General features: G+C 43.4%; 1 protein-coding gene across 4 annotated transcripts in view; it reads left to right on the top strand.

Annotated features, from left to right (window-relative positions):
• The window catches only part of CUX1 (cut like homeobox 1), a 622,185-nt gene that overhangs the window by 404,770 nt on the left and 204,331 nt on the right, over nucleotides 1-13,084 (top strand). For 3 of the 4 annotated variants that reach the window (XM_063956056.1, XM_063956058.1, XM_063956057.1), the window contains 2 exons: nucleotides 5,348-5,449; nucleotides 7,353-8,182. The exons of the other annotated variant lie outside the window; for it this stretch is intronic. In XM_063956056.1, the coding sequence (XP_063812126.1) occupies nucleotides 5,348-5,449; nucleotides 7,353-8,182 (932 nt within the window). The remainder of the gene's footprint in view (nucleotides 1-5,347; nucleotides 5,450-7,352; nucleotides 8,183-13,084) is intronic. 4 annotated transcript variants of the gene reach the window in all.

A 13,084-nucleotide genomic window follows, 5' to 3' on the forward strand; every position in this document is an offset into this window, starting at 1 on the left:
TTATAACATGGTCGAATAATAACACCCTCTTGTTGAAGGAGGGGACCCTTGACCACCACCTGTTGAAGATACAATTTATGAATTGCAGTTAACACTGGCTCCCTCTCTTGGGGGGAAGCCCGCCGGGTCCTCGGTGAGGGGGCATCTTCTCACAGTCCAGCCTGTATCCCTGCGATACAATTTCTATTGCCCAGGGAACAGGGAGTGAACCCACTTGTGGCTGAACTTACGAAGGCGTGTCCCCACCGGGCCTAGCTCCGCCTGTGGAGCCCCAGTGACATGCGGTGGATTTTTGTAGAGGCCGGGGAGGACTTCTGTTTCTGGGGACTAGCTGTGTTGTACAGCTTCTTTCCTCTGCCCCCGGCTCTGACAAGAAAGGACGCACCTCAGACTTTCTTGTTTCTTTATTCGAAAAGCTGCATTTAATAATTTTGTGCTTTCCTAGGCTGTGCAGGAATATAAGGCAAAATATCAGAATCACCAGCTATAGCTGTGGAGACCAGGCCCGAGAACCTTTCTCCACACAATCCTCAGCCTTCCATATGCCTCTTAAGTCGGCATCATCTGTCCAATGTATATTCTACAGGACACGTCAAGCAGAAATCGACATAGCTTTTGTCTCTAGGACCCAGTATACTCATGTCCCTTTGGGCATGCTTTATAATTATATATCTATCACTTAAGACAGCATCTTAAAATATTTATATGCATACTAGGGTCTCAATCTCTGCTGATAAGGTACCTGTCCACGCTGCCACAGCGCTATAAACCCATGCCGACACAATCGCCGGTCTGGGTAGTATACTAGAATGTGCACACTATCTGCAGGATCCCTGAGAATAGCTAGTGCAAACAGGACACCCAAGGGGAAGATTCTCAACACATCCTGTCCCTAGTGCGGAAAGGATACAGCCTGAGAATTCTCTTGTGGGAACCTGCAGTCTGTTGTCTGGAGATTCCTGCTCTTTTTCCTCATGAGAGGAGGGAAATTTACCTCAGCATTCTTCCCCTTAACATGTGTACTCTCGTGTCAGGGACAGATGAGTCATCAGTGATATGCAAATCATCTTTTATTCCAATAATCATATATTGAATATCTTTTAGCCCTCTTGGCTGTAACTTTGCATTATCGTAGTCGACAGTGGAGTTAAACTCCGTGTCGATACTTTGTTATTTTGGATAGTGAACATAGAGAGACTCTGAAGGACTCTGTGACATAGGGACAGACCAGGGTAGATTTCCTTTCTGTTCCCTAACCTTTTGTGCAATAATTTTACCTCAGCACTTACACATATCCAAACAGGTGTCGGCGTTGTCGACGGAGACACCCTCCCACACACATATCCGCTCTATCACCTCCTTAGAGGAGCCTTTTACCTCAGACATGTCGACACGCGCGTACCGACACACCACACACACAGGGGATGCTCTATTTGAAGACAGTTCCCCCACAAGGCCCTTTGGAGAGACAGAGAGAGAGTATGCCAGCACACACCACAGCGCTATATAATACAGGGATGTACACTATACTGAGTGATTTTTCCCCTATAGCAGCTTATATACACAGTTTTGCGCCTAAATTTATGTGCCCCCCCTCTCTTTTTTACCCTTTGTGTACCAGGATACTGCAGGGGAGAGCCTGGGGAGCTTCCTTCCAGCTGAGCTGTGAAGAGAAAATGGCGCCGGTGTGCTGTGGAAGAAGGCCCGGCCCCCTCAGCGGCGGGCTTCTGTCCTTTTATGTACTTTAATGGCGGGGGTTAATGCACATATACAGTTTATCAGACTGTATTATGTGCTTTTCGCCAAGTAAGGTAATCTAATTGCTGCCCAGGGCGCCAGCGCCTTGCACCCATCAGTGACCGGAGTGTGTGGTGTGCTAAGGGAGCAATGGCGCACAGCTGCAGTGCTGTGCGCTACCTTAATGAAGACCGGAGTCTTCAGCCGCCGATTTTCAACTTCTCCGTTCTTCTGGCTCTGCAAGTGGGACGGCGGCGCGGCTCCGGGACCGGACGACCGAGGACTGGGCCTGTGTTCGATCCCTCTGGAGCTAATGGTGTCCAGTAGCCTTAGAAGCCCAAGCTAGCTGCAAGCAGGTAGGTTCGCTTCTCTCCCCTCAGTCCCACGTAGCAGTGAGTCTGTTGCCAGCAGATCTCACTGAAAATAAAAAACCTAACAAATGCTTTCTTTTCTAGGAAGCTCAGGAGAGCCCCTAGGGTGCATCCAGCTCTGGCCGGGCACAGATTCTAACTGAGGTCTGGAGGAGGGAAATAGAGGGAGGAGCCAGTGCACACCAGATATAGTACCTAATCTTTCTTTTAAGAGTGCCCAGTCTCCTGCGGAGCCCGTCTATACCCCATGGTCCTTACGGAGTACCCAGCATCCACTAGGACGTCAGAGAAATGTCCAATAGTTTCACTAGTAATGATGCACAATAGTGTCCGCAGTAGTCTGTACTTGCAAATCGTTTCTGTAACACCCCATCTACTCGTTCAGATGACCGTTTCCAGAACAGGATTTAAATCATTTTGCACACTCTAGGCCAGATTTCCTAACAGACCCGATTCCCAGACCTTGATAGTGGGCGGGGCTTAGTAGGAAAGTAGATGTGGTTGGTCAAAGTGTCCAGGATTGTGTGAGATGGGCGGGTTTTTTGTTGGTCTTATATTGTTTCAGTTTTACCTGGATAAATGTTGGGAGGTGTGTCTAGGCCCCTTTTACTGTGCCTCCTGTCCCAGCTCAGCTGCAGATCTGTGTGGCCCCAACCTTCACTTTGTTCCATACTACCGGGACAGTGGGATCAGAGTTTGTGCAATACTGGGATAATGTTATGCTGGTTAAAAAAAAATATTGTAATCTTATGCTAAAAGAATATCTAAAAATACAGTGTGCCTTGTTTGCACAAGTGGTATATAGCACTGAGTGAAAGTTGTTTTACAGTTGTCAGAATAAAAGGCTTTAAGTGCTTAAAATAAACATAAAGATACATGCATTATGCTAAAGCCACTTCACAATAGTGGTGGGAAGTTATATATTTACACTAAACATATTTAGCACTTTGCACACAGAAACCACTGCGTCTGATACCTTTCTCTCTCGCTTTTATTTCTATTATATATATATAAGGGTTGGACATCCCTTACATGCATCTAGTTCTGCCTCCAGGGCTTATAGTACCAAACGCTATAGGAGCACCTGTCTTACTTCTCCTGATGTAGTCTGTACCATATGCATAAAAAATAATTGTGCTTAGCCATTAATTAATTAATAAAATGAATGAGAAATGGCTGGTAAACTTGATACAACAACTTATAGCATATTGCATCTGCAACTCTGACATCCTGTCCCCTGTCCAGTCCTGGCCTGGTAGCGCTGTCCCAGTTGCGCTAATTGTTCTGGTTTATTTGATAGGAATATCGTGTTTCTGGCTTCTAAATAATGACCGTGCATGGCCTATTAGATGCTTAGCACCCCACTGTAACCGTACCGGTATGGTTTACTATCCTTACCACATCCACCTCCTTCCTTTCTCCCATCACTTCTGTGGAAATCACCCTGATCTCTCTGCTGCTGCTGCTTGGCTGCTATATTATCCCAGCTTTCTGCGTCTGTGCATCGTGTAATAGAAACAAGATTGTCTGGAGCGAAGAATCACAGAGTCCTGTGCTCGCTCCTGCTATCCGTCACGTTACGTTTCTCCTCTACATGATGCACTGACATGTAGAGTATCTGTACATAGTGATCAGTCTTGTGCTTTGGCATGGCCCTGTAAAGAAGATATACTATTACAGCTCTTTAGCATTTCCAGCCGAGTTTAAATCCGTCATTCCTAAAAATAGTTTTTACTTGATCGAAACTTGGCAAACCTATTCTACAGTCTGGCCAAATATCCTGCATTTGTTGATTTGTTCAATATCCTGTTTCCAACAAACTTCAGTTTAGAGAGACAGAGCACTTAGCGCTCTAATCGACTTTGCTTGATTGACAGTTCCCTTATGAAAATCATGGCAGGATGAATTACGCTTTGTTTAAATGGTTTTGATATTGCACATTAAATAGCACTTCAGCAGATTTCCCTGTGCTGTGCATTAAGGAAAGCGATAAGCAAAGTTAGGTAAACGGATGATTATGTTGTGAACAGCAGTTGCCTATCCCGTCACCAATCCTCTTTCTGTTTTGCTTTGTTACGTGTTTTACACTATGAAGTACTGTAAACAGTGGAAGAAACTGCTTTCTCCCAGGAGACTGTATTTTATTCAGCACAATATGCTTTCTCCTGAGCAGGCTTCCTCCTGTCTACAGAAGGCATTATGTAGAAGAGCAAATAAAGAATTCTGAAGGACCTGGTTAATGCGTTAAATAGGTTTCTGCCAAACTTGTAGGCTCCCCAGCTAGTTGTCATGGGATATGTAGCTTAGTAATAATTTTGGTAGCACAGATTACAGCCCAGTACACATACACTTCTGGGTCAACCAGTGACCTCTCGTCTGCATCAGTGATCTGTTTCCTCTGCCGTTGGTTCATCTCTAATCAGGTTGGATTTGAATTCTTTATTGAGGTGTCGTTCTAGCACCCTGCACATATCAGTGAGGGGGGCATATTTTCATTTTGAAGAACAAAAGTTTTAGATGTTATGTAGCGATACATCACACACAAAATTTTGCCCTTAAAACTTAAACTATGCCCCCCTCACCAATTAAATGCAGGGGGCTAGAATGAACACCACCAGTGATGGGGGCATATTTTAATTTGTAAGGGCAAAATTTTAGGTGTGATGTAGCGATAAATCACATCTACAATTTTGCCCTTTAATATTAAAATATGACTCCCTCACTGATTAAATGCAGGGTGCTAAAATGAACACTGTAGGACACTATATTTTTTAATTTAGCAGGTTAGCTAACCAAGGACCTAGTTCAGACCTGATCTCAGCAGCAAAATCTTTCTCTAGTGACAAAACCGTGTGCACTGCAGGGGGGGGTGATATAACATGTGCAGAGAGAGTTAGATTTGGGTGAGTTATTTTGTTTCTGTGCAGGGTAAATACTGGCTGCTTTAGTTTTGCGCTGCAATTTCAGTTTAAACACACCCCACCCAAATCTAACTCTCTCTGCACATGTTATATCTGTCCCACGTGCAGTGCACATAGTTTTGCCCATTAGGGAAAAATGTTGCTGCTGCGATCAGGTCTGAATTAGGCCCTAGGTGTGCAGGTGTGCAGTCAAGCTCTGGTTTCGGTGAAGCTATAATTGGAATGCAGCTATGTTTTATGTTTGTTTTATGGATGCATCACATTGTTATTTTATGTCCATTACCTAAATGTGTTGTATTCCTATCATTGTCACTGTAGGAAATATTACCACACGAATCAGAACCTCAGAGTCGGGCTCAGATGAAGCCATTAAGTCTATCTTAGAGCAAGCCAAGAGAGAGCTACAGGTGCTGAAGACTGGTGAGTCTATCTCCATTCCGCTTACAGTACGTGGATAGTGAGAGAGTACAAAATGGGTTTACACTCACTCTGTTGGGCTCTAAAAGCATAGGTAGGCCAACCTAGGAGGCAGTGGACAAGGCAGACCGGCTTACTGGGACTTGTAGCTGTGTTGGAGATGCCAGGGTCACTGGTTACCTAACATAAACTCTGTAGCAACAGGTCACAGAGCTTCCTCTTTCTGTCATGTGTACAAGTAAAGGTCCATACACACTTAACGATATAATGAGCGACTTCGCTCATTTTCCCCCTCCTTGAGCGACGTCGCTCATTATATCGTTAAGTGTGTATGCCGCCAGCGACGACCGATGCGCGGCCCCGCGGGTCGGCAACGATCGTCGCTGTCGGTCAGGCATGCATGAAGGATGTGGACTGTCGTCCACGACCTTCATGCAGGGCTGGCGGGGGCGTGACGTCACTGAGCGATATGAGCGGTCATATCGCTCAGTGCGTACAGGCGGCCGCCGACCGGCCGGCCCGGGAGGGGGAAACGTTAGACGATGTCGCTCACAGAGCGACATCGTCTAATGTGTATGGGCCTTTACCCTGCAACTTGTTTCTTATTTTCAAAAAACAATAAATAAAACTGCTACATTACAAAAAATATTTTTTAGACAAACGTTATGAATTAGAGATTTCTTTTTCCCAGAACAGGAAAATTGGCCACTGGCCAGACACTTGGCCAATATGGATTACTGTAATGTCAATCGGATGCAATTGGATTTGGATAGTCTAGGATTGGGTCACACCCTATGTACTAGTCTGACAATTATTTCAAAAGCTGATGAAATATACAGGTGTGTCACCAGTACACATATTACATTTGTAGACAAAGTAATAGGACATGGGCGAAAATTGCACCAAAAACCCGGCGAAAACGCCAACAAATTTGCCAAAACACGTGTATCGGCGGCGAGTTTGCCAATACACGTGGTTTTCGCCAGTGTCGGATTTTTCGACCAGTCGAAAAAATGTCATGGTCATTGAATAGGTCGAATGTAAATTCGACCTAAAAACGGGCGAAAAGTGCAGTTTTTTCGACCAGTCGAAAAAACGGCACTAATTGAATACCCCCCATAAACTTTAAAAAACATAGGTATGCATTTGTATCGTTAATGCTAAGAAGGATAAGTGGTTTAAACATTATGATCTCAGTCATATAAATTCAGATGAGTTGAGTATGCGAGAACAGCATTGGGGATCCCGTCAGTCAGAATACCAATGCCGGAATCTCGAACGCCAGAATGCCAACTGGGTGAGCACACAAAGCCCCTTGCGGGCACAGGTTCTATTTTCCCTCTATGGGTGTCTGCATTCCGGCATTCGGAATCCCAGCGTCTGTATGCTGTCCGCCCGGATCCCCAACGCTGGTCTCGTAACTACATCCCCTTCAGATAGCAAAGCACATTTCTTTAAGAACTACTGGTGTAAAATATGAGTAAACACCATAAACCCTATTTGCCATCTCACATCTTCTGAGTTCCAGTCACTGCAACCACTGCCATAAGTGAATCATGCTCTCTGTTTATGTCACTTAAAATTAGTTTAAAACCCATCAATAAAGTTCCAGGAGGGATCAAGGGGAAGAAGGAGCAATCGTCGCTCATCCTCGTCACTTCCGTGGTAGTTTTCCCCACTTGCTTGCAGCGATACCAATTTGTGGACTCAATTTGGCCCATGAACAATTTGAGCACACACAGACAGGCCATTATACCAATTCAGGCATTTTACTATGCAATTTATTACGCAATAAAACTCTTTCTTATGTTTTCACGTACATTTAAAAAAATATAAATAATGTTTTAACCTGTAATCAGTTTGATATTCTCATTGTCTTATTTGTACTTTGTTGTTGTTACTTCAGTTGAGCCGGCTCAGCCCCCTTCAGCATCTAGCAGTGGAAATTCTGATGATACCATTCGGTCCATTCTCCAACAAGCACGGCGGGAAATGGAGGCACAACAAGCTGCTTTTGAACCTGCCTTAAAAACGGCATCTTTATCCCAAGCTGACCTTGCCATCCTTTCTCCTAAAATTATCTCCACCACTGCAGTCTCTTCAGTGTCTAGTTACTCTCCTCTAACCATGTCCCTAAAGAAACATACACCTGTATTAGACTCTGGTATCTCTACCTTACAAAACCTTTCCAGTGTAAAAAAGGAACCCCAGGAGACGTCAGTGTTAGAACTTCATAGCATGGCAGAATCAACGCAGACCATGTTACGGCACGTGAAAAATGAGCTGGGAAGGGGTAATGTTTGGAAAGACCATTGGTGGAGCACTGTTCAGCACGACAGGAGAAGCATTGCTTCATCTGATGACACAAAGACTGAGGAGACTAACTGCACAAAGGAAAAACTAATCACTCAGAACAGGTCAGAACGGAACCAGCACCAAGGGCCCTCTTCTTCTTCAGAGTATTGGAAAGAGTGGCCGAACGCCGAATCTCCCTATTCACAGAGCTCCGAAATCAGCATGACAGGAGCCAGTCGCAGCGAGACACCACAAAACAGTCCGCTGCCTTCTTCTCCGGTTGTATCTATAGCCAAGCCAACCAAACCATCTGTCCCTCCGCTAACTCCTGAACAGTACGAGGTGTACATGTACCAGGAGGTGGATACAATCGAATTAACGCGTCAAGTGAAAGAGAAACTTGCAAAAAATGGAATTTGCCAAAGGATATTCGGTGAAAAGGTAAGCCACGTGTGTGTTGTTTTAACTTGCCTTCAGGTTTACATAATTCTATTTATTACCTGCACAGCTTTCCAAAGAAAATGTTGGCAAAGGCTCTTAGATTATAAGCTGTCCTTGATCTAGTCATTGCTTGATTTGTCTCAATTTGGGCACAGTCTTAATACATCGCACAATACAACTGCACACGGCCCATTTTGGCAGAAGGTGGATGTTGTTCCTGGACTGTCAAAACTCGTAGTTGACACAGATACGATAAATAAATGTTTGGATTGGCAAAACACAGCCAGACTGAAAATTGCTGAAAGATGCTTTCTTTAGGGGAATATATTGTAAGCTCACAGACTTAAAGATAACAATGTTTGTGAGCGTCGTAGGGCATGTGTGGCAGTGACCCCTGTCTGACAAAATGAGGATCAGCTACAAAGAGGACGTGAACATGTTAAATAGGCATCTGTGCATTGAAGGTTTCTTTGCTCATTTGTTATTGGCATACGTTTGGTTTATAACAACATCTGTACTTTAGGCTAGTGGCGTCCACGCACACCTATATCACCCACCACTACTAGTGTGACAGGATGTGTCCCCACATATCCACTGCCTGCTATCGTGTGTAATAGAGTTATATACTTGTCACAAGAGCTCCATGTAGTACAAAAATAATGAATGGAATTCACATGAGAAACATTAAACTTTCAAATAATACTATCTTCTGGGGGATTTTTTTTATATGACTGTTTTTATTAACTAGTAAAGTGCGCTGCCCACAGACTTCAGCTACTGGCTGCATACATTAGTAATGAAATGGAGTACCCTTTATTTTTAATTTCTCTCCATTGTAACTTACCTCCACCTTGGGGTAAATTTACTAAATAGTGGCTCTTGCAAGAAGTTTTACCACCTTCAAATTCCCCCTTCATTCGGTACCACTTAGTACATTTACACCCTTGACCTTCCTCCGTCATTTAGTACCCTAAATGGTGTAATTGCCTCATTTTGCATAGGATGTGGCCAGTTAAACCATTTATTATTAAAGTTTGAATGGAAAGACCTTTAATAGATATATTATACAGAAGTGTCATTTTTTTTTTTCTTTTGCTCAGAAAATGTTGGTTGTAGCCGGAATATTACCTAATCTCAGTAAAGTTTTTGTGAATTAATGTTTCATCATTGGATCCAGAATATGTTAATTATTATTTATTTCTTCGTTAAAATAGCTTTAATAAAAAGTTGATAGCTTCTAAAAAAAGAATAATGATAAACTAACTTCCTAACATTTTAGATGTACAAACTTGTAATTCAGTGCAAATAACTATCATGTTAATCAATGTGTAGTTGCCTATGTATATAACATTACCAGACAGCAACTTTTTTTACTTTTATATTCCATTTTGTATTTTTATCCTTCTGTTTGGAACTTTATGGATAGTGAGTTTCCAGATGTTGGACCCCATTTATTATTATTATTACCAGTTATTTATGTAGCGCACACATATTCCGCATCCCATTTAATTTGTATCAAAGCTTTAATGGTATATAACATATATAATATTATCTACACCATCATGGCTGCCAGAAGTTAGGAAAAGCTGAGACTGTTTGGAGTACGATGATCATTGATCACTTACATATGTAGTATTATTATTATTATTATTATTATTATTATTATTATCATCAGTTATTTATACAGCGCACACATATATTGCAGCGCTTTACAGAGAATATTTACCCTTCCCCAGTGGAGCTTACAATCTATATTCCCTACCATATGTACCTGTATACACATTTATGCTAGGGTTTTTGTTTAGAGCCAGTTAACCTACAAGTGTATTTATGGATTGAGGGAGGAAACCCACGCAGGTTCGGGGAGAATATTCAAACTCCACACAATTAGGTGGGAAGCGAACCCATGACCTCAGTGCTGTGAGGCAGTAATGCTAACCATTACACCATCCATGCTCCCACACATAAGCTGTTCTCCAGCTGTTGTGGGACTACACATCCCAGCAAGTGCTTCAACAGTTTTGCTAATAGGGCATGCTAAAACTGTGGCAGGGCATTCTGGTATGTGTAGTTCAACAGCAACTGGATGGCCGCTTATTGTCCACCACTGCTGTATAGTCTGTCTACTTTTTTCCCTAATAAGCTTGGTTCCTATTCATTTTATTTTTTTTGTAGTATATCTTTACATCTATCCAGTTGTGTTCATATTTGCCTCTATTGGAAGATTGTTTCATCTCTCTGCGACTTTTTGATTAATTTTTTCTCAGCCTTTCCACAAATCTGCCCCCTCCACATTTTGTTGCGGTACTACTTCCCCTTCAGAATATTTTCCTCCAGTTTCCTGTAAGACCCTCCCTTTTCTGCCCCTAGCTATAATGGTACTCCCTGAAATGTCTTGTCAGGACAGCGTTATTGTCAACATCGGTGGAGCAGCCCTAATTGTTCATGTCGGCTGTGCACGTGCTGAGTTAAACCGCTCAATCATGGATTGTTTCTTACCATTGATTTAAGACCGTTGATGAAAAAGCCATTGTTGGTCAACTCTACTGTGTAGCAGCATCACTGTCTCTCTCTGTCAGACACTTATTCCTTATGCTATTCCACCTAGCATGGTCACCTGGTACCGATGGGAAACAGTTGGGTCTTGTTTTTAATTTGATGTCCCAATAGGGCACTTTTCTGTGTCGTCTCATGACCCCACTTCTATCTTTCATCACGTCAGATCGTGTCTATATTTTCACAATAATCAATTACCTGTATGCAATTAAGATAAAGTAATACATTGCATGTAATTTCTCCTCATCCCAGTAGTGTATTATCCAATCTGTCACAGCTCCTTTTTTCCTGCAGGGTTCACAGGATAACATTGGGATATGAGGTAACGGCAGTGGATTGGCACCAAACGATCAAAGCTTTCGGCCTGCCAGAATGCAATGGGCCTATCCCTATATCCCCGCCTCCTGGTTCAGTCTATTTAGTTTTTTGTTTGGTGCGGCAGGAGCCGGACCATGGTCAATGGGCTGCTGTTTTTTAGCAGCCATAAGCTTTTTTATTTATTTTTTTTTTTTATAGTCTTATTATGTTTTTGAGCGATCTTTCTCAAAAGCGTCTTATACGTACCTTAGAAAGAGTCGCTCCAACAACTCCCAGCCGGGTCGCGACGACGCTTACCCAAGTGTACAGTGCTGTTTCAGCAGGCGTCTGTGTAGGATGTAATAGCAAGTCCAGCAGACGTTACCAGGCTGTGGCCTGAGCACGGGGAGAAGGTAAGGCATCGGTTCCGCTTAGTAAGGGAAATGCGAGACACAGCCGCACTGTTTCGGGATGGAGACTACCGAACAGTCACTGACGCTGCTGCCACCTCAGGTGCACCAGCGTTAGGCCTCAGGGATCATAGGCTCCAGGGATAGTATGAGGCCGCGATCCCTGGGGTTGATGTCAGCAGTGGGGAGTAAGACGTTCCCTTGGTCGCCCTCCCCCCGGTCCATGACCAGTTTCCTCCGAGTTTCCCGCTTCAGTCTGAGACGCTGTGTATATAAAAGGACCCAGTCACAGCATAGGCAGCTGTATGTCTGGTGTGTCAGTGTTCACTTGGGCATCTGTGTTCACTGTAGGTTCATGGGGCGATTGTGTACACTAATGGCGTCTGGATCCACTCTGCGTTCACTAACGTACTGATCGTTCCTGGAAGCAGGGTGAAGTCTCCGTGTATCCCACTCTCCTGAGCCAGGTGATACATCACTAAGGTTCTATCTACCTTTGGTACGAAAAGTTGGATAAGTGCCTGATGCATACGAGTCTGTAAACTATTGCTGCTGGTTTCTTTCGCTGTGCGACTGAATACTTTAAACTCCTACATAAGGTAATATTTTTCTCGTACATACTTGAAATGTATCTCTCGATGATTATGTGCTCAAATTGCTTATTATAGTAATGTATAACCTGTGACTGATTGCTAGTGTGATTGCTGACTTTACTATTTTCTATCAGTTTCTGTGTATTCCGATTCTCAATGCTGGTGCAAAGCAGGGAGGGATCAGATTGTATGTCACTTTAACAAATTTTAGTCACAATTTGTGTAGTTAACACTGTAAAGGTGTGTGATTTATTTATCCTGTCTAAGAGAGGCAAGGGTGAGGAGGATACACTCTCCACAGCAGCACCAACACTCATGTCATGTTTGTCTTGCAAAGCTGGGTTAACCTCTCAGGATCTGGTTCAAAATGGATTATGTGCAAATTGTTTTAGCTTTCACCAAAGCCTCTCGAATAATCCGAGACAGGCATAGGTTCAGGTTGAACACCCATGGGCTACTTTTGCACAGACATAATCCAGTATAGCTGAGTGCATAATGCCAGCTCCTATACCAGGGATAGTTTACCCTATTAACCCTTACATGCAACATTCCACCTGACATCCAGTACAGGAATCGGCAGCCTTTCAACAGAAACAGGCTGAAAGGCCAATGTTAAGTAAATCACCTAGACATGAAACAACATCTTCACAGTCTACACATGTTTCAGTTGAGGACTCGGAGGATGAGGACTCATCGCATCCCGGGTCTGCATACAGAGAGAAATACCTCAGCTCAGTGGACATTTCTGAGCTAATTAGTGCTATGAAAGCCATTCTATCCTTAGCGGAGGCAGCAGAGGCTTTGTTGAAGTCTAAGGCGCTTGTGTTTAAACGTCCCAAAATAGTTAGGACTGAGTTTCCTGAGTCAGAACAGCTGACTGAAATTATGAAAGAGGATTGGGTTACACCCAGTAAGAAGTTTAGAATTCCAAGAAAATGGAATTCCCATTATCCTCTTCCTGCTGGCTACTATTTAAAAAGGGAGGTGGCTCCCAAAGTAGATATACATGTCAACCGATTGGTGCGAAAATCTACATTACTTCTGCC

This window comes from Pseudophryne corroboree, chromosome 2 (assembly GCF_028390025.1).
Source record: "Pseudophryne corroboree isolate aPseCor3 chromosome 2, aPseCor3.hap2, whole genome shotgun sequence".
Lineage (NCBI taxonomy): Eukaryota > Metazoa > Chordata > Amphibia > Anura > Myobatrachidae > Pseudophryne > Pseudophryne corroboree.